At 38.0% G+C, this 17,843-nt stretch overlaps 1 protein-coding gene across 3 annotated transcripts in view; it reads right to left on the bottom strand.

The window, feature by feature from the left end:
* Positions 1-17,843, bottom strand: part of Mettl25 (methyltransferase like 25) — an 86,398-nt gene that overhangs the window by 34,207 nt on the left and 34,348 nt on the right. For all 3 annotated transcript variants that reach the window (XR_008221660.1, XM_052753251.1, XM_052753252.1), the window contains 3 exons: positions 6,706-6,800; positions 3,987-4,016; positions 788-861 (listed from right to left, as the gene is read on the bottom strand). Coding sequence is in view for 2 of the 3 variants with exons in the window: in XM_052753251.1 (XP_052609211.1) it covers positions 788-861; positions 3,987-4,016; positions 6,706-6,800 (199 nt within the window). In the remaining variant the exon portion in view is untranslated. The remainder of the gene's footprint in view (positions 1-787; positions 862-3,986; positions 4,017-6,705; positions 6,801-17,843) is intronic.

Below are 17,843 nucleotides of genomic sequence, written 5' to 3' on the forward strand. Positions count from 1 at the left end.
TCTAACCTTCAGCCCCCAGTTTTCCTCAGTGAATATTTCTGCTCTGCTGTTCCCTAAGTTCAAAAACATGTCACAAGATGCATTGTCCAACTGAAAATCTACACAGTGGAGGCTTGTTAACCTGAGTATTTGGATTCGAAAGTCTTATTTGGAGACCCAGTTTGAGCTCAGTAGAAGCACAGATTTCTAGGGCTTCTGATGGACCCTCCTGCAATATCTGAGTGTCAGTGTGTGTCAGAATCAAGGGAGATGGGAATCTCTGCTTTAGTTACAAAGCTTCACTGGAAGGATTAGCCAATCCCTTTAATACTAATAGAACAAGTGATGTATCAGGAAGGTGATCTTACTAATGGAGGGACCACCATCTACTCACTTCCAATTGACTGCCAGACAATGTACCACGTGCTTTACGTTCACGGTCACATTATCTGCACTCTTATTCCACTGGCACCGATGATAAAATGTGCCGAAGTTAGGGACATCCCTGTTCCTCTCTGCTTGGGCCAATTCTGGGCCACACTAATTATCCTTGAGTAATTATTAATAAACTCCACATTCTCTCTCTCAAAAGAAAAGTTATTTTCAAGAATTACATGAACAAAAACTTATTATAATTTAGCCTTCATAAATTTACCCAAATAGTAAAAATTCAGTTATCTAACACTATAACATAGTCATTTGTTTACTTCTTGTTTGGTTACTTGGTATTGAACTGAAAATATTTCATGTCCTAGGAAAACTATCTACCTCTGGGCCCCAGCATAATTACAAAGTAAAATTCTCATACCATTTTGTGATGCCGTAATAATCTTTAATAATATTCTGCAGAACAGCACGATAGAAGAGTGATTCAGTAGGCAGCTGAAAAAAATGCAGATATATGTATAAGAATAATAAATAAATAAAACCCAGAAACAAAATTAATACTAGACTTGGGAACTTGTAAATGTTACAAACCTGACTTTGCTGTTAAACGAATAGTAGGATTTTTATAGTTTTTCTACTGTAAATTAAAGGATTACCCTGAGACTAACTCACTGAGAAAGTAATTCTGAAACAAAACAAGAAACCATAAAAGGAATCGCAGGAAATGGGGAAAGATCATAATCAATAAAAATTAAGCTATTGCCCCAAATGGATTACTCATCAGCTAAAAGGGTAAAGATAAACTTTCAAGTCCACCCACACCATCTCTGAAGTCCAGCAGAGTCAGGAAGGACATGTGCGAAAAGAACCTGATGAGGCCCTTTCCTAAGTGATGTGGACTAGAGGTAAAACCTAGGATTCGCACTGTGCCGGACAGCGCCTGTGTGAAATGTTTTAAAAACCATGTCCAAAGCATGAAAGATCACAGCACCACAGCGTTGAAGAGTAGAGAGAAAAAGGACAAAGGAAACAGGAAACACTGCTTGTAGGAGAAAAACAGAGAGGTGCCTCATGAATGTTCTAACTTTTTTTTTCAAGTTTTATTTTATTTTTTAAATTATATGCGTGTGTGTGTGTGTGTGTGTGTGTGTGTGTGTGTGTGTGTGTGTGTGTGTGTGTCTGCATTCAGGCATGTGTACAGGTGTCCCCAGAGGCCCAGAGGTGTTGAAAACCCTGGAGCTAAGAGTCACAGGAGGCTGTGAGCTGTCTAATATGGGTACTGGGAACTGAACATAAAAAACTATAAAAGCCACCAAAATTTACCTCAAGAGAGTTCTGGATACTGACAGTACAGAAGTAAAGAAAAAATAATGCTAGCAACAAGCCAGCATTCATGCAAAAATTACTATTTTCAAAAGAGAAAAATATGTGCCAGGATTAAGGAAGGCCAACAATAATGGATGCTTTGGAGAAGTCAAAGAAGATGAAATTAACTGCCCAATGCCTGGTCAAGTTCTAAGGATAGATTTCAGTGAGGTGAATGTTTTACTGACTTAGTCTTTTCAAACTCTGTTCTCCTGTAAAGTGATAAATTGTAACTTTCACTCATTTTCTTTGGATGCGTGTTTGTTCTTGTATGGATGTGTGTGCACATGTGCCGAGGACAAGCTCGGGTGTTTTTCCACAGGAATGGCCCATGTCTACCTTTCTTGTCGCAACAGGGTCTCTTGCTGGTTTAGACCTCACCAAGTAGACAGGGTGGACTAGTTGGCAAGTGCCAAGGGCTGTTTCTGCTTTGCCAGGGCTGAGATTACAAGTGCAGGTTGCCATACTTGCTTTTTAATATGGGGTCTGAATTCAGGTTATCTGGCGTGCAAGGCAAGCACTTTATAAATTGAGTTAGCTTCCCAACTTTATTTTTTATCTATTTTTAACCAGAATAAATATATTTGAATTCAGCAATAGTCAAACACTAAATAAAACCTTGTCTTTGTTTTAAGGCAGAAAACCCGCCACCTACAAAACATGGGACAAAATCAATTATCATTCCCAAGTTACCGTGAGCAAATAAAAGCTTTACAATTGCTTCCTAAGAGAAAGAGAAATGTTCATTCTTGGAATGACTAGGCTGATCCATCCTGGTGAATGCAGAGGGGAGGGAGAGAGGGAAGGAGAAGACACCCATCCTTTCCCAAGCAGCCTGTGCCTGACTCTTCTAGGAGTAAACTGGGTGTGGCTCAGAATTGACTTTCCTTCCTTCACAAGTGATAAAGCCACCTAACTTTTAGTGAATTTTCAAACCAGGAAAAAACAGAGTGTATACCCTGATGCATGCATTACTCATTCGATCGATGCACAGGACTACGGCAGAGGGCACAAGCTACAAGTCATGGTTCTGTAACTAATTTAGGGAGCCAGACTGTATCATTAAACTTCTGCTGCATATCATGTTCTTATGTAAGGTTAAAATAATATCCAACTCCTCAGACTGAATGGACGCATGAGCAAAAGCTTGGAAAACAAAAAAACAATCACACGAGTCGACACCAACGTGATAGAGGTTCCTCGCTTTCCCACGGCCCCAGGGAAACACTAAGGTAGCATGTACTGTAGAAGTCAAGGATGTCGAGTGGGAGGAGAGATTGCAGTCCCAGAGTTTGTTAACTTCCAGTTGCCTCCTGCCTATCAGGGCACAATCATGACCCATAACTCACAGTCCTAGGTATTTATTACCACAATTGACAGGAAGTTTGGAAAGCTCTACATTAGACTGAACTATTATTTTCAAGATAACCATTATTACTGGTGATGACAGCTGACATTGACTGAGCACTTAGTATTCATTTGAAACATTTTACCTGTGTCCCTCACTTTATTTACCATGACACATCTTAGGCAGGCAAAATTAACAGACAGGAGAAAAAGCAACTACCACCACCACCAAAGGACCAATCAAAGTTACTGGTCTAGAGCAAGTCATACTTGCTATTGCAACTATTATTTCTAAAATACAATTAACACTACTGTTCCTTGAAAAAGAAACAATAGATTTTTCAAAATTTAGGTTCAACAGAATAATTTTATGATAATGCTCAAAAATGTTTTTTTTTTTAATTCCTAAGTTTCATGAATACACAGACGATAATACAGTTAATGGATATTTAGGACATATCAAACTTCTACTTATACTTGTAAGCCTGTTTAGCTATTTCAACTTATTAAATTGAAAAAGTTATCAAATAAAAAAATGAAACATGTTTTAGATTACACTTCAATAATACATTGCATGTTACATCATTTTCTTTGCTTGAGCTAACCCCATAAAAGCCTGATGGTCAGCCACAGCGTTTGGTAGAAATATTTACAAATTGTAAATACAATATGAAGAAATGAGAGGTTAGTATAAGAGCATAATGTGGAAACTTTCTCAAAGCTCAATATATCGTTCCATAAGTTGACTTTACTTTAAACACACAGAGCATGTATACACTTGAATGTGCAGCGGTGACAAGCAGAGGTGATATTTATTAAAATCCATCAGGTTTCAAGTTCAACAGCAGGTCAAGTCTGAAGAGGGCTTGAGAGAAAAACTATCTAAGTTACATTAAACTCTCACTTACCCCTTGGCCAACTGCAACCCGTTCCAATGCCTTAAAGGAGAAAGAAACAAGACAAAGATTGATGACATATTTAATCTTAGGAGATTTATAAATCTACTCTAGAAGAATTTGCAATACTGACAATCAAAAAGATTAATTAAGTGATAACATGTAAGCTTACATAGTTAAGAGTATCAATATTATTAAAGCATGTTAGCTAATATGCTTATATAAATTGGGAGTAATTTATAATGGAAAAGTGTCATACACACAAACACAATCACAGTCTGATTATACACTCTGAATTGTAGGAGGAATTAGAAAGCCACAGAATTAAAAATGGCAGAGTCTGACTCATGTTCAGTGTGGCTAGACAATCAAATAAAAAACTGCTCTTATGTATGATACCGACATAGATGTGTTTGCAAACTTCTTATTAACATTTTATGATTTATGGGATATATAATTTCATCTTTTTAGTTTTACTTCACTGTTGGGAATTAAACCCAGGTTCTTGTACGTAACTATGCAGGCGATCTATCAGTAAGCTGCCTCCCGACCTCTTCATTTTATCTTTCTTTCAGCAAGCAAACATGAACAGGCTGTAGGTGGAAGAGAATTTTAGGGGGAAAATATAATCTGTATGTTACATGAATTCAAAGCACATTCTCATCGGATCTAGCAGCAGAAGAAATAGAACTTGTTAAAGCGTACAGTGTCCCCACGTGTTCTGAATGCTTGTTTGGTACTGGCACTATTTTGGGAGGCCGTAGAACATTTAAGAGACAGTCTAGCTGGTGGGAACTGGTTACTAGTGATGTCATGATCGCTCTTGCTTTGTGACGTGCAGTGGTGTGAACACTATGCCCTCACTACCATGAGTGGGGCTGCCTCACCCTGCCTCCCTGCCACGATGAATTTAGATCCTCAAGACTGTGAGCCAGCAGAAAGCTTTCCTACAGTGTTACACTGTTAGGTACTATAGTCACAGCGACACAGATGTAACTAATAGAACACTCTGACACACTTTTACAATTTTATGGTATTGATTTTACACTTACACTTAAGAACGCAGACATTTTATATAGTATTTCCTAACATTTCTAATAATCATATTGAACATATGATATTTACTATATAATTTATGTATGGAATAGGACTTTACAAAACTCTTCATTTCTTAGACACACATTTCCACATTTATTGGAATATTAAGTATTTAACTAAATTTCTGTTTTTAAATTTTAATTAGAAAACATTCCAAACATAAGGTAGAGAAAGTATAATTGATCTGCATAAGCTTGCTATTCAAATTTTAAATCTCTGTGTTTTACTTCAGGTTTCTAGGTTTCCATAAATAGGTTTTTTTAGCTATAGTTGAAATAAACACTTTTTGAATTAAAATGTAATGTACAGACTATCTTGTTTAAATGCAATTTTTACATATGTATAAGATCATTGGCATGATCAGTAGCTTACCTGAAATTGAGTAGCTACTTAGCAACTGATCATGACATGTTCTTTGACCCTTTATTAATATCTTTTTTCCTCATGCCCCACAGCTGGGGTGAGGTTTGGGGGTGCTCATTGTATGAAAATGTGCTTCAGTGAGAATTACAGAACAAATGTACATCAAGTTCACGTCCCTAAAAAAGTCTGTTTCAATTTCTTGCCTTTAGGGTATAAGCCTGGCTTGTATGATTCCATGATCATGACATTCTAAGGAATGACTCTCACTCTAACAATATTCTGAGCTTGTTCCATTTACACATAAAATGAAGGATGAGGGGAAATTTCCAGAAGTACATTAAGTGTGCTACATAAGAAAATGATTATTTGAGAATAGATTTCTAAGCTATTCCTAGGATACAAAACCTCTGAAGTTACTTACAAACACATAATAGTAGATCAGTAACTTAAAAACAATGGGCTTTGAATTAATCCATTTATCTAACGACTGGACATTAAACAAATTGTCCAATGTGCTATATTTTATTTTTAAAAAGTTACTCTGTTTAAGTAAACCAACATGTTGTGATGACTGCATATACATAGTGAAATGATTCATACAGGTAAGCAATTTCACATCTTCATTATCGTTTTCTTTTTAAGTGTACGTGATAAGAGCACAGTGCTCAGAATATTTAAGTATATAATACAATATTAATTATGGTCTTGGTTCAATAATTTAGTTTTCTAGATTCATTCTTCCAAACTAACTACAACAGTTAAGCTTTCTAATGATAATTATTCACCTGTAATATTTAGCTTGTTCTTTTGTAAGCTAACATAGTATCATGAACAAAGAAAGCCAAGGGCTAAAGTATGCTACATTTGGGAACACCAGTAAAAGCAAACAAAATAGTTTTTGACGAGCTACTTCATATTACACATAGTTTAATAGTTTCCTATTTTATAAGAAAATTAGAAGGTGAAATGACTTTTGCAAATATACAAAGATACTACCAAACTATGTATAAAGTACTTAACTGATTCTGTGTTTAAGACCCGGTAGTTGAAACATTTCATATTATAAATAAAACAACTACATGTAAACTTTTCTGTGATGCTGCATATAAAATGGATGGCTGAATATCTTTATCATTTTTTTTCACAAATCACATTGTTCAAAAACATTAATGGTTTGTGCTTTGTTAAAATTTGGCATTTAACACAACCTAGCTAAAAAATAATAACATCTGGATAAAGTTCTCATGTTTTCCAGAAAACACAGCCGTACCAAGCACGCTGACATTCTTGCATTACGGCCGCAACACCATCTCTCCTCTTTCAGATAGCGGCACATTGGAAAGCCCCAGTTTTCTTGAGCATATTCTGCAGATGGGAAAAATACGGATTAGTTAAATAAAATTCTTCCTCTTCCAGTTACAATAAATAATCTATTGAGAGAGCAGATCGGTCATTGAGGAAGTCAAACAGTCGGGAAAATGAGGTGGTGACAAGATGCTGAGTAGTGCGTTCCAGTTTGCTAACTGACAGCTTGTTAATGTTATCAGCTGTATTTGCGCAGCAACAGCTATCTTGTGTTTAAGCTCCAGACCTGATATTAGCCAATTTGCCAAAAACTATTTATATAAGATTTAGCAAAAGCAACTTAAAATTGAACAGTCTTCCTGTTGAGTGTAACCATAGGAGACAACTAATAACATACTGGACATTTATTGCTGACCTAACTTTCTAAAATGAAATAAAAATACAACAGCTGGCAACTTATTAAAGAAAGAACAAATTCATTCCCAGCAATAGTGAGGCATCATTTTTCTTGCCGCTGTGGTCACTTTTATGGAATGGAACAGCTGTACAGACTCTTTTTTTTTTCCATTGTTTTCAGAAGCTGTGATATTTTTCTGCTACACTCCCACTTGGCTCAACTGCATTCAAATAACGACAACAAAAACCAACATTTCTCCTGTCAACTAATTCAGACTGATACAACTTGCTAGGTCTCAAACACCTTACATGGAAATACTAAATCCAATATGCTCTTGGGAAGGCAAAGAAACCACTTATATTTTAAATTGCGGTCTCAGAAACAGATATCAACGTTATTAAAATTGTGACAAATAACTGAAAATTGAGATAAACACACATTGTTGTTGGATTAAGAAAAACATACAAGCTTGAAAAACAATCCTTAAAAGAAAATGCAAATGCAACTTAGGTATATTCTACTAAGAAATGTCTGTACTATGAAGGATTGAGTGACTTTTGATTAAAAGAGATAGTTTAAATTTTACGCAGAGCATAGATCACTGAACTATTATATTAAAATTTATAATATACCCCACCAAAAGCCAGACCCAAAGTCCAACTCGTTCTCTACCTTCAGAATTGAGTACTCATAATTCTAGTATTGATATGCTATTCAATATTGTGAAATAATACGCTAAGTGCTTTACCTGTACTGATTTGGTTTAGTCTTTGTAGCAGTTCTATGAACTAAGTATACTATTATTCCTAGGTTTCAGACAGGGAAACTGGGCATAACCAGGTTAAGAAACATACTGATTTACACAATCTCACATGGGCAGTCAGACTCCAGAGTTCATGCTTTCAGTTATCAATCAAGCTGACATCCAATCCTCATTCACAATCTATCTCACTTGCAATTACACAGGATTCATGTAGCATTGAAGCCTACGCAGACTGCAGGGTCGCTGGGCCACTTCTATTTTCAAGATTACCTAAAAGAGTGGTTTGCGTCTCACTGAAGGTTTTATGACTTAAGTGAGACATCATTCTTGCTTAATGGAAGAATTCCCCTAGACAGCCAGATATTACCGCAAAGAGTGAAGTACTGAAGAGCAGGTATGCTATTTTATTTAACGTGGTTACAACAAAGCAGTCACCAATAAAAGCTAATTCCATCCTCTCCTTGTTCTTTGTATTCAGAGGGTTTAAGTGTTGAGACTGAACTGAAATTCCCAGTCTCCCATGGAGTCACTAGAATAGCTAGCTACAGACTAGCTATTCTACATACAGTTGGCTAAATGCAGAAGCAATAGATGCGAATTCTTAGGTTACTGTGGTGGATGTATCTCCCACCCCCCCCCCCACCCCCCTCCAGTCTTTCTCTAGCTGAATGGGATAACTGTGGTAGACCAACTACAGCAATGGAAAAAACGAGGGGCAGAGCACAGAAAATAGAAGACTTAGGAGTCCCTGAAGCTGTTTGTGGTGGTTAACTCCATACCAACTCCATTTGTCACCCGTGGACTGAAACAGAAATAGATCTTGTTTAAACCACTGTCACTCTGATGCTGAATCTATTATTTTTCCTCCACTTCTTCTCAGCCTCTTAGAACAAGTTAAATTTGTATTTAATTAACCTGATCTTCTTAAGAAGCAAACGCCATGGGATAAAGGAAGCAATACCTTAAGAGCACCCACAAAGCACCAAAAGGGCAGTAATTAAATAGTCCTCTCCTAATCATTAGAGAAATCTTTCTAAGGATGTTACAATGGAACAGAGAATTAAATCAAATGAGAAAGTAAGCCACGAGAATATGGTCAGGCCTGTTTCCTACATTCCATGTCTGTAGGTACATCAGCTGAAGGGCAGCATAGTTTTAAAATTCAGTCTGTACTGAATGAACATGGGCAGATACACTTTTTCATGTCATTATTCCCTAAAGAAAAAGGCACAACAGCTCCTTCTATAACATCTACATTTAGGAGGTATCTATTCAATCTTCCATGAAGGTTGCATGAAGATGTTATACTACTTTGTATGAGGAACTAGGACTTCTGTAGCTTTGGGTAGCTCTGGGGAAGCCTGTTTCCAATATCCTGCACAATGTGAGAAACAACAGTATCAAAGATGACTCAATGAAAAACCACAAATAATACCCCCCATGCTTCCAAAGAGATATGGGTCCCAAACAGCTGAATACCTTCTTAATAACTCAAAAATCGTAACTGAACAACAATTTCCCAATCTCTTTAATATGCCAACCAAATACCTGTAGGCAAACAAGCTTGTCCCACTGAAAAGCAGTATGAAAGTTAATTTATTTACTCAAGAACACAACACAAATTCCACTTATATGAACTAACAGAAGACACCCTCAAAACAAAAATAAACAACCCTAAAATCCCCCAAGGGAAGCAGGTAGGCTAACTGCGGCCCTCCACCTCTCTCTTTTCTCCTCACGGTCTTACCCCCAGTTCTGGAGCAGCTCCCACCCCCTCTCTAGTGGATCACACCTCCACTTCCTTCCTCTCCAAACTTCCTTCCCTTCACTCATCACTTTACTCCAGCCGCCAACTTCAGCAGGCATTCCCTGGTAACCTGGCAGCCAGGACTGCTAGGAAAGAAGTAGGCCAGCGAAGCAGGCAGCGGGCTTCAGATCTTCACTCTCCCTCCGCTCCTCCATAGCCAATCCCCCAGTCTCATCCCTGGCAGACTACCTGTTAGGGCCTCTCCTCACTCTCTGCCCCCATCCCCAGGGGAAGCTACTCTGCATGTTACCGAAGGAGAAATACAAACACCAACCTAGTCACAATCCCTCTGATCTACAGTGGTGGCCTGCCTGCCTACAAGATACGCTAGGGCAATGGTGGCACAAAGCCTGTGGGAGTCACAACCAACACCTGATTTGACTTAAGGCCCACTCCATGAGATCGAACCCATACGTGACACTGCTTGGGTGACCAAGAACATGAGACTGAGATAGCTCAGGGACTTAGGGTAAAACCAAACACTACTGTTCTGAAAAAATAAAAATAAAAATAGATAAAATAAAAAGGAGCAATAAAATGATTCATAATGACTTGCTATACTCAAAGGTCAGTTCCTTGCTCACACATCACCAGAGAAGCTTCCTCCCGCATCAGATGGGAGCAAATGTGGAGACCCACAGACAGACAGACATTCTGCCGGGAGTGACAGATAAGAGACCTTGGAACACTTAGCCCCAAATGGGTTGTCTCCATCAAATCCCTCCCCTCAGGGGTCAGGGAACCCCAAGGAAGTGGAAGCAGAAAGCATGTAAGAGCTAAAGGGGCTGGAGGACACCAAGAAAACAAGGCCTTCTAAATTAACAAGATAGATGCACAGAAGAACTCAGACTGAGGCAACATGCACAGGGTTTACACGGGTCCGCACCAGATGGGGATCTAGAGCTGAATAGAGAAGCGGAGACATGTCTCCATCCCAATCTCCAATTGATAAGCACTTGCAAATGAAAACTGAGTTTTCTCCAAGGGAGTCTCACTGGGGAAACAACTCTTTAAGGGTAGGCTGCATGTTCATCAGTAGGTGGCCAACAGCAAACAACAGAAAAACTCAAAGGCATAGTTGGAAAGTTCCTTGTCTCATAATGTAAGGGCTTTTCCTTTTCAAAAATTTTATATACATACATATATATATATATATCCTTTATGTATATAGTATGGCTTATAATTTACTGTGTTTTATTTTTTATGGGATTCCTGAGGGTGTTGAGGAGTGGTTCTCTGCATCTATATCTGTTTCTCATGCCTTTTGTTGGGCTTTTTTTCCTTCTGTGTTTTTTTTTCCCCTATTCCAGTGTGTTAGTTTGTGTTTTATCTTATTATATTTTATTATTTTCCCTTAGGAGCCGGTTTGTTTTCTAATGAGAGATAGAAAGGGGGTGGACCTGGATGGAAGGGGAGGGGGAGGAACTGGGAGGAGTAGAGGGAGGGACACTGTAATCAGGATATATTATGTGCAAAGATATTTTCAATAAAATGGAAAAAATACATGAACACTGAAAAAACATACTCCAACCCCAAATAATGGGCTTATAATGAAAAGCATAACTGCACTGCAACGCATCTCCCACTGCAAGAAGAAAAAAAAGTATGTTTAACTGCCTGCAAATAGGTAAATAGACCCTCTTATGGTGAGGAAGAAAATTTAGACTGAAAAACATTACTTAATACTAGATTGAAAGAAATACAGAATTCCTGGAAAAGTAAATTATTATATTGGCAGGGTCTATCATTACCAGGAAAAAGAATTAATAGTAAAAAACTCATGGCCAAGTTATTTCTGAATCTCGGAACTACAGGAACTGTGAAAAGTAACAAATTATTGTGGCTGAAAATATGAAGTCTCAGGATTGGTTTCCTTCACAGCTTTAGGGCACAGATACAATCTTGGAATTAGCAATGAATTGTAAGGAGGTAATTATCCCACACCAGAGATTGGAAATAGAGAAACCCACTGCTGGAGGAAGTGTGTTTCCTTAGGGGAAAGGACAGGTTTTCATTCTATAAAAAATAAAAGCCATTAGAGCTTTTATATAACATATATTAACAGTTGTTACATATATTAACAGATGTTACATATATTAACAGTTCTGCTACTGTCTAAATTTGAAACAATGTAAGACTGTAGTAGTAGGACTTTGCAATTGGGGAGAAGGAGAATATATGATTAAAACAAAGTGCATATATTTACTCAGTAGAGTCCTGAAAACAAACAGTGAATTGGTGGTCTTGGGTTTTTTGTTTGAGGGGGGGCGGGTTGAGGCAGGGTTTCACTATGTGGCTCTGGCTGTTCTGGAATTCACTATACAGTCCAGACTGCCATTGAACTCAGAGAGATTTACCTGCTTCAGCCTCCTAAATGCTGGGATTAAAGGTGTGAGCCACTAAAGATGAATTATTAAGGCCTGGGATGGATTAAAAGGTATGATGGAATTATGCCTAAGATAGACTGTAGTAAAGCAGAGAGTCTTGTGGTACATCAAAGGGACTTTTTTTGAGGAAATAAGAATTCTAGGATTCCCAAGTAAGTTCTGGTAATAAAGGGAGGTATGTTTGGGAGGCACACTCAAAATCCCCCTAGTTTGTAGATGATTCAGTATGAGAAGCAGTAACAGAGCAGTCATACATCCAGCATACCAACCTATCACTGGAAAAACAGAGGCGGAGAAAAAATGGGCATATTTCTCATATGTTCCCTAACTTGTACTCATGCTGGCAATGAGGGGGAAGGAGGGTGAATTCTTTCTTATAAAGTTAGTACTATCACAATCAGAGGTAACTCAATCTACTTGCAAGACAGTCTCATCTTATACCACGTGGACCAAATTTATTTCTGTTGCTGTGATAAAACACCATGATCAAAGGGAATTCAAACTTACCCTGTTGGAGGAGGGGGTGAGGGATGGGGGAGGAAGTGGGGAAGGGAGCGGGAGGAGGGATGAGAGGGAGATCTGTGGTTGGTATGTAAAATAAATTAAAAAAACTTTTTAAAAAAAGGAACTTAGGGAAAGAGATGGTTTCTCTAGCTTACACTTCCATGTTACAGTGCATCACTGGCAGAGGCCAAAGCAGCAACTCAAGCAGCTAGTCACATCACATCCACAGACAAGAGAAGAGAGCATATACCCATGATGCCTGCGAGCTCAGTACTCAACTACCCCTCTACTCTCCTCTACTCTCTACTCTTACATAGTCCAGGACCACAAGCCAGGGAAGGGTATGACCCACAATGGCACAATGGACTGGGTATATTAATAACCAAGCCAACCGCTTCCCCTAAGACATGCCCACAGGCCAATCTGATATAGGTAAGTGAAACATCCTTCTAATTCTAAATTGAAACATCCTTCTCATATGAATGTGTGAACAGTTAAAATTAAACAGCAAGCGCGCGCGCAACCACACACACACACACACACACACACACACACACACACACACACACACACACCCCACCAAGTGTGAATGAGGGAAGTACAGTCTTAATGCATGGTCCGGTTCCCTGAATCCCCACCTAAAGCACCTACAATACAAATTTTAAGTTCCTAAGGCAACTTACAGGAATGTCACCGCTAACTGGCTCTCTATGAACCCGATCCCGCTAATAGACAGGGCATCATTGGGAAGTTGTCTGAAGCTGCCTCGGTTTCCTTTGTAGTAGAGATCCTAGTGCGTTCACAGCTCAGCTCTTTGAACACAGTACATAGAAATAATTGAAAATCTCAGTCAAGGTCTTCCATGTAAAAGTTAAGTATTATCTTTGGAGGTCATCTATCCGATTCACTCAGACTTTGTGAAGAACGAGGCCTCTCAGATCTTGAATGACAGCCAGAGTTCCTGTTCCTGTTAACCATATTCTTGTATCCCATTCTACTCTGGTCAAGTTGGACATCTGTCATCCTTGTCGGTGACTCCTGTTGTCCTTGTCACCTCCAGGTTATCTTTAAATAATAATTCCCAGCAGACAAAGCCCTTCCGTCTCTTTCACACTATTAGTTCTCACTACTACTATTCGGAGACTTTCGTCATTTAGGGATGTCTTCAGGGATTCTACTAGTCCTTTTTTCCTGTGTTAACAGTATCCCTGCCCACTTAATTAAACAAGCTGGAAGTTTAGAATCATTTCCTATTATTTCTTTACTCTCCAAATTTCAAATACACAGATTTTTATTTACTCATCTTCATTAGCCCTTGACTTGACACATGACACATGACTAACACCACTGTTTACTTTCTTTTAGTCTTATTTATCCTTTATCTTAGGGATAATATTATCTCAGGGAAACACACCTAGCTAGGCCACTTCAACACATTTTGTTTTCTTCAACACTGGAATATATGAGATAAATTCAATGAAAATTGAGTCTTTCTTTCCCAAGAATTATTTGAATTTTTATTTATGTGTGTGTGTGTGTGTGTGTGTGTGTGTGTGTGTGTGTGTGTGTGTGTGTGCACGTGTGCCTATCTGTATTCTGAATGCATACAGATATCTGCAGGTGCCGAAGGACGCCAGAAGAGGAGCTAGAGTCCCTAGAGCTGATATTACAGGCTACTGAAAGTTGCCTGAGATGGTAATGGGAACACAACTTGGTTCCTCTATAAGAGAAGCAAGGGCTCTTAATCACCATACATTTCCCCAGGCCCAACAGTGGGTCTCTGCAAATTAATTAGCTAATAGGAAATCATATTGTGGATGTGTCCTAAATTCAATGATTGATTTCTCACTATAAAATTTTAGGAGGTCTTGATAATCTTTCCTTAAAGCAGTCTTGTCTGGCTTCTACGATACCACTGTCTCTCATTTGTGGGTTTAATTCTCTTCATATCACCTTGCTGGCTAATTGTTGCCTATCTCATGCTACATGTTCCCACAGCTCAGTCTTAATACTTTCTACACCCGTTTGTATATTTTATTTGAACAAAGACTTACGAACTCAAATGCTTGTGGTTTTTAAACAAATGTGAAGTGTGTACGCAGTGTGCAATAGGCAGTAAACCATTTGCTGGGTAGCTGAGTAGCTTATTTGCACATGTACCTTCATGAGCACAATGTCAGGCAAATAGTCCAAACTTATTCTATAAGTACTTTGTATGAAGTGGGTAAGAAACCCACAATCTGTTTAGGATCTTTCCTAAGGTCGTCTTATCTATACATCAGTCTGCTAGGTGTCAATAAGTTCTCCCAAGTCACATAGTGTAAAACATTGTCCTGTCAAGTTTCTACTGACTGCTGGAAACCACTGTCATGCCTTAGTTTGTGTCTACAACATCCTGGCTTTGGCTTGTATGACAGACTTCCTCCTATGCATTTTTCCATTGTGTTGTTGACATCGCCTGAAGGACACCAATCACTGGATCTGGGGCACTCATTAAACTGAGGACATTTGCAAAGACCCAATTTCTGACAGGTTCACATGCTAAGATTTTGAATGAACATAACTTTGGGGCATATTACTAAATGTACAATTCCTAAACAGTTTATGTGACCTTATTCTTTTCTGTAACCATATACACACAAACAATAAAAATGGATTCAACAAGTTCTATTTTTATATATTTATGCATACACAAACATATATGCAAAACAAATATAAATCAAAGAAATTTATTGAGTGCTCTCTACATCCCAGAACCTGAACTAGTAAGTATTTTTTTATTTCACTGAATTATGTATATCTGATACATATTTTTCCAATATTTTTTTCTTGATAATATTTTATTGAGGTATGAATGATATATAAAACTTGTATATATTTTAACGTATACAACCTGGCGTGTGGTTATTGGTACATATACTCATGATACCATCAAGTCACTATTGTTAGCAATGTCATAACCATACTCTAAAACTCTGCTACTCAGAGTTTTGAGGTTTGTCTATTTACTCATTTTTAATTTAAATAATTTTGTTTCCTTGAATTTTATTTTAATTAAAAAAATACATTTATTTACTGTTTGTAAATTTTATACATGTAAACAATGTATTTGATCATGAATTGCATATGAACTAACAGATTCACAAATAAACATGGCATCTCTGAACTACACATTTATAAATCTCCCTTGGGATTTTTAGTTTTTAAATTAACGTCAGAATCCATACAAGTATATGATAATTTGTAACACGAATCTTAAATGGTCTTATTAATAAAAACGAACATGGAGCCAGGTATTAGGGTGAACGCTGAAAGATCAGAGAAACAGAACACACCACAGCCAACCTCACCTTGCCAATTCCTCAGCTGATCTTGTTTCCTCAAACTGGAAGCCTCTGAGTCCTCATCCAAATGGATCTCAGCTGTACTGCTGCTAAAGCTAAAAGCTTAAAAAGGCTCTAGATCCTGGTCCTCATATCTTATATACCTTTCTGCTTCCTGCCCTCACTTCCTGGGATTAAAGGTGTGTGTCACCATGCCTGGCTGTTTCCAGTGTGGCTTTGAACTCACAGAGATCCAGATGGATCTTTGCCTCTGGAATGCTAGGATTAAAGGTGTGTGCTACCACTGCCTAAACCTATGTTTAATATAGTGGCTGTTCTGTTCGCTGACCCCCAGATAAGTTTATTGGGGTGCACAATATATTGGGGGACACAATATCACCACAATAATTTTTAAGGTTCTTTAATTTTTCCACCTGCATTAAATCATTTCAGCTTATAAATAAGTCTGTGTCAAATGACACTGAGAACATTACCTAAAAATAAATTTAATATGAGCCTGGTGAGATTTCTAAAATAATAAGTTACTGCTTTCTCAAATGTGTTAAAACTAAAAGGAAAGTCATAATTAAACCACAGGATGAATCATACCTATATGCTATAGCATAATAAAGAATATAATAAAATGTAATAATAAACTTTTTATAACCTTACAGTAAGATGAAAAAATACATAATTAAAAAGTAACTTAAAAAAAAACTCCTACTATCTTGTGAAAACGAGAATAAAAATGTGGTATCTTAAAAAGTCACTTCAACACAAATGCTAACAATGATTGAAGTTGGAAAGGGCTTACTAGACATGGAACTTTGGCACAATGGTCACACACTCAATGTTATGGGTTCATTCCATAAGTGTGAATTAAGCACCTCTGGTCCTTCCTGACTTTGATTCCCTAAGACACAGATTCCAAAAATATGCTTTTGCTTCCAAGAATATTTTAAAGGAGATAACTGCAATGGCCAAGTGGTCACTTTACCATCAGGATAACAGAAAAAGAATATCCTATTCTTTCTGACTTCTCTCTCTAGAAATTGTCTTGGTTATGCTATATGATGTTCATATTTCTGGATGTCTATGATGGAGCCTTGGTGAGGAACTGAAATTTAAACAGGTAGATTGAGTGGACCAAACTTCCCTCCCTGTGTGAGGAGGAACCAGTGAGAAAGTATGTACACTTAGAGTTCTGTCCAGATTAAAAGTGTCTGTGATGGATTCCAGTCCAGACGCTACCGCTTCATATTTTCACTCATACAAATTGGCACGGCTCAGGTACTAAGGGGAAACAGTGTTATTCTAGTATACCCTGTAACAACAGCTCCCCAATGGGGTAGATCACTGTGTATGACAGGGGTTCTCTCTGCTACAAGAATCTGGTTTTGATTAAAAAAACAAATAACAAACTATATTAAGATATAAGTAAAACTTTCAAATAACCTTTATACTAATATTAAAGATCAGGCTATATTCTTAATTTCTGTTGTTTCAGACAAAAAAAAAGGAGGAAAATTAGACAACTAAAGTATGATTATGTCAGGGTAGGGGTGGGGGGCAAATGAAAGGTATTTTTAGCAAATATTAGCCAGCTCTATTAACTTTAATATTTGTTTATGTTCACAGCTGAAATTATTTCTCTTTACTACTACTTTTGTGTGCTGTGGGTGCCTGTGTGTATAGGTGCATATGTAGGTCCAGGCATACACATTTGGAGGTCAGAGATCAAGTTCGGTGTTCCTCAGGAGGCTGTTACTCTGCATTCTTTTTGAGACAGGATCCCCCTCGGAGACCAAGGGCTCACTGACCAGGCTAGGAGCTGGCCAGTGAGCCAGAGGAATCCTGGTGCCTTTGCCTCCCACGTTAGATTACAGGTGCCTACCACCACCCCAGGCATGCGCACACTGGGA

The sequence above is a fragment of the Peromyscus californicus genome, unplaced genomic scaffold (assembly GCF_007827085.1).
Source record: "Peromyscus californicus insignis strain IS unplaced genomic scaffold, ASM782708v3 Scaffold_24__1_contigs__length_46423439, whole genome shotgun sequence".
In the NCBI taxonomy this organism is placed as follows: Eukaryota; Metazoa; Chordata; class Mammalia; order Rodentia; family Cricetidae; genus Peromyscus; species Peromyscus californicus.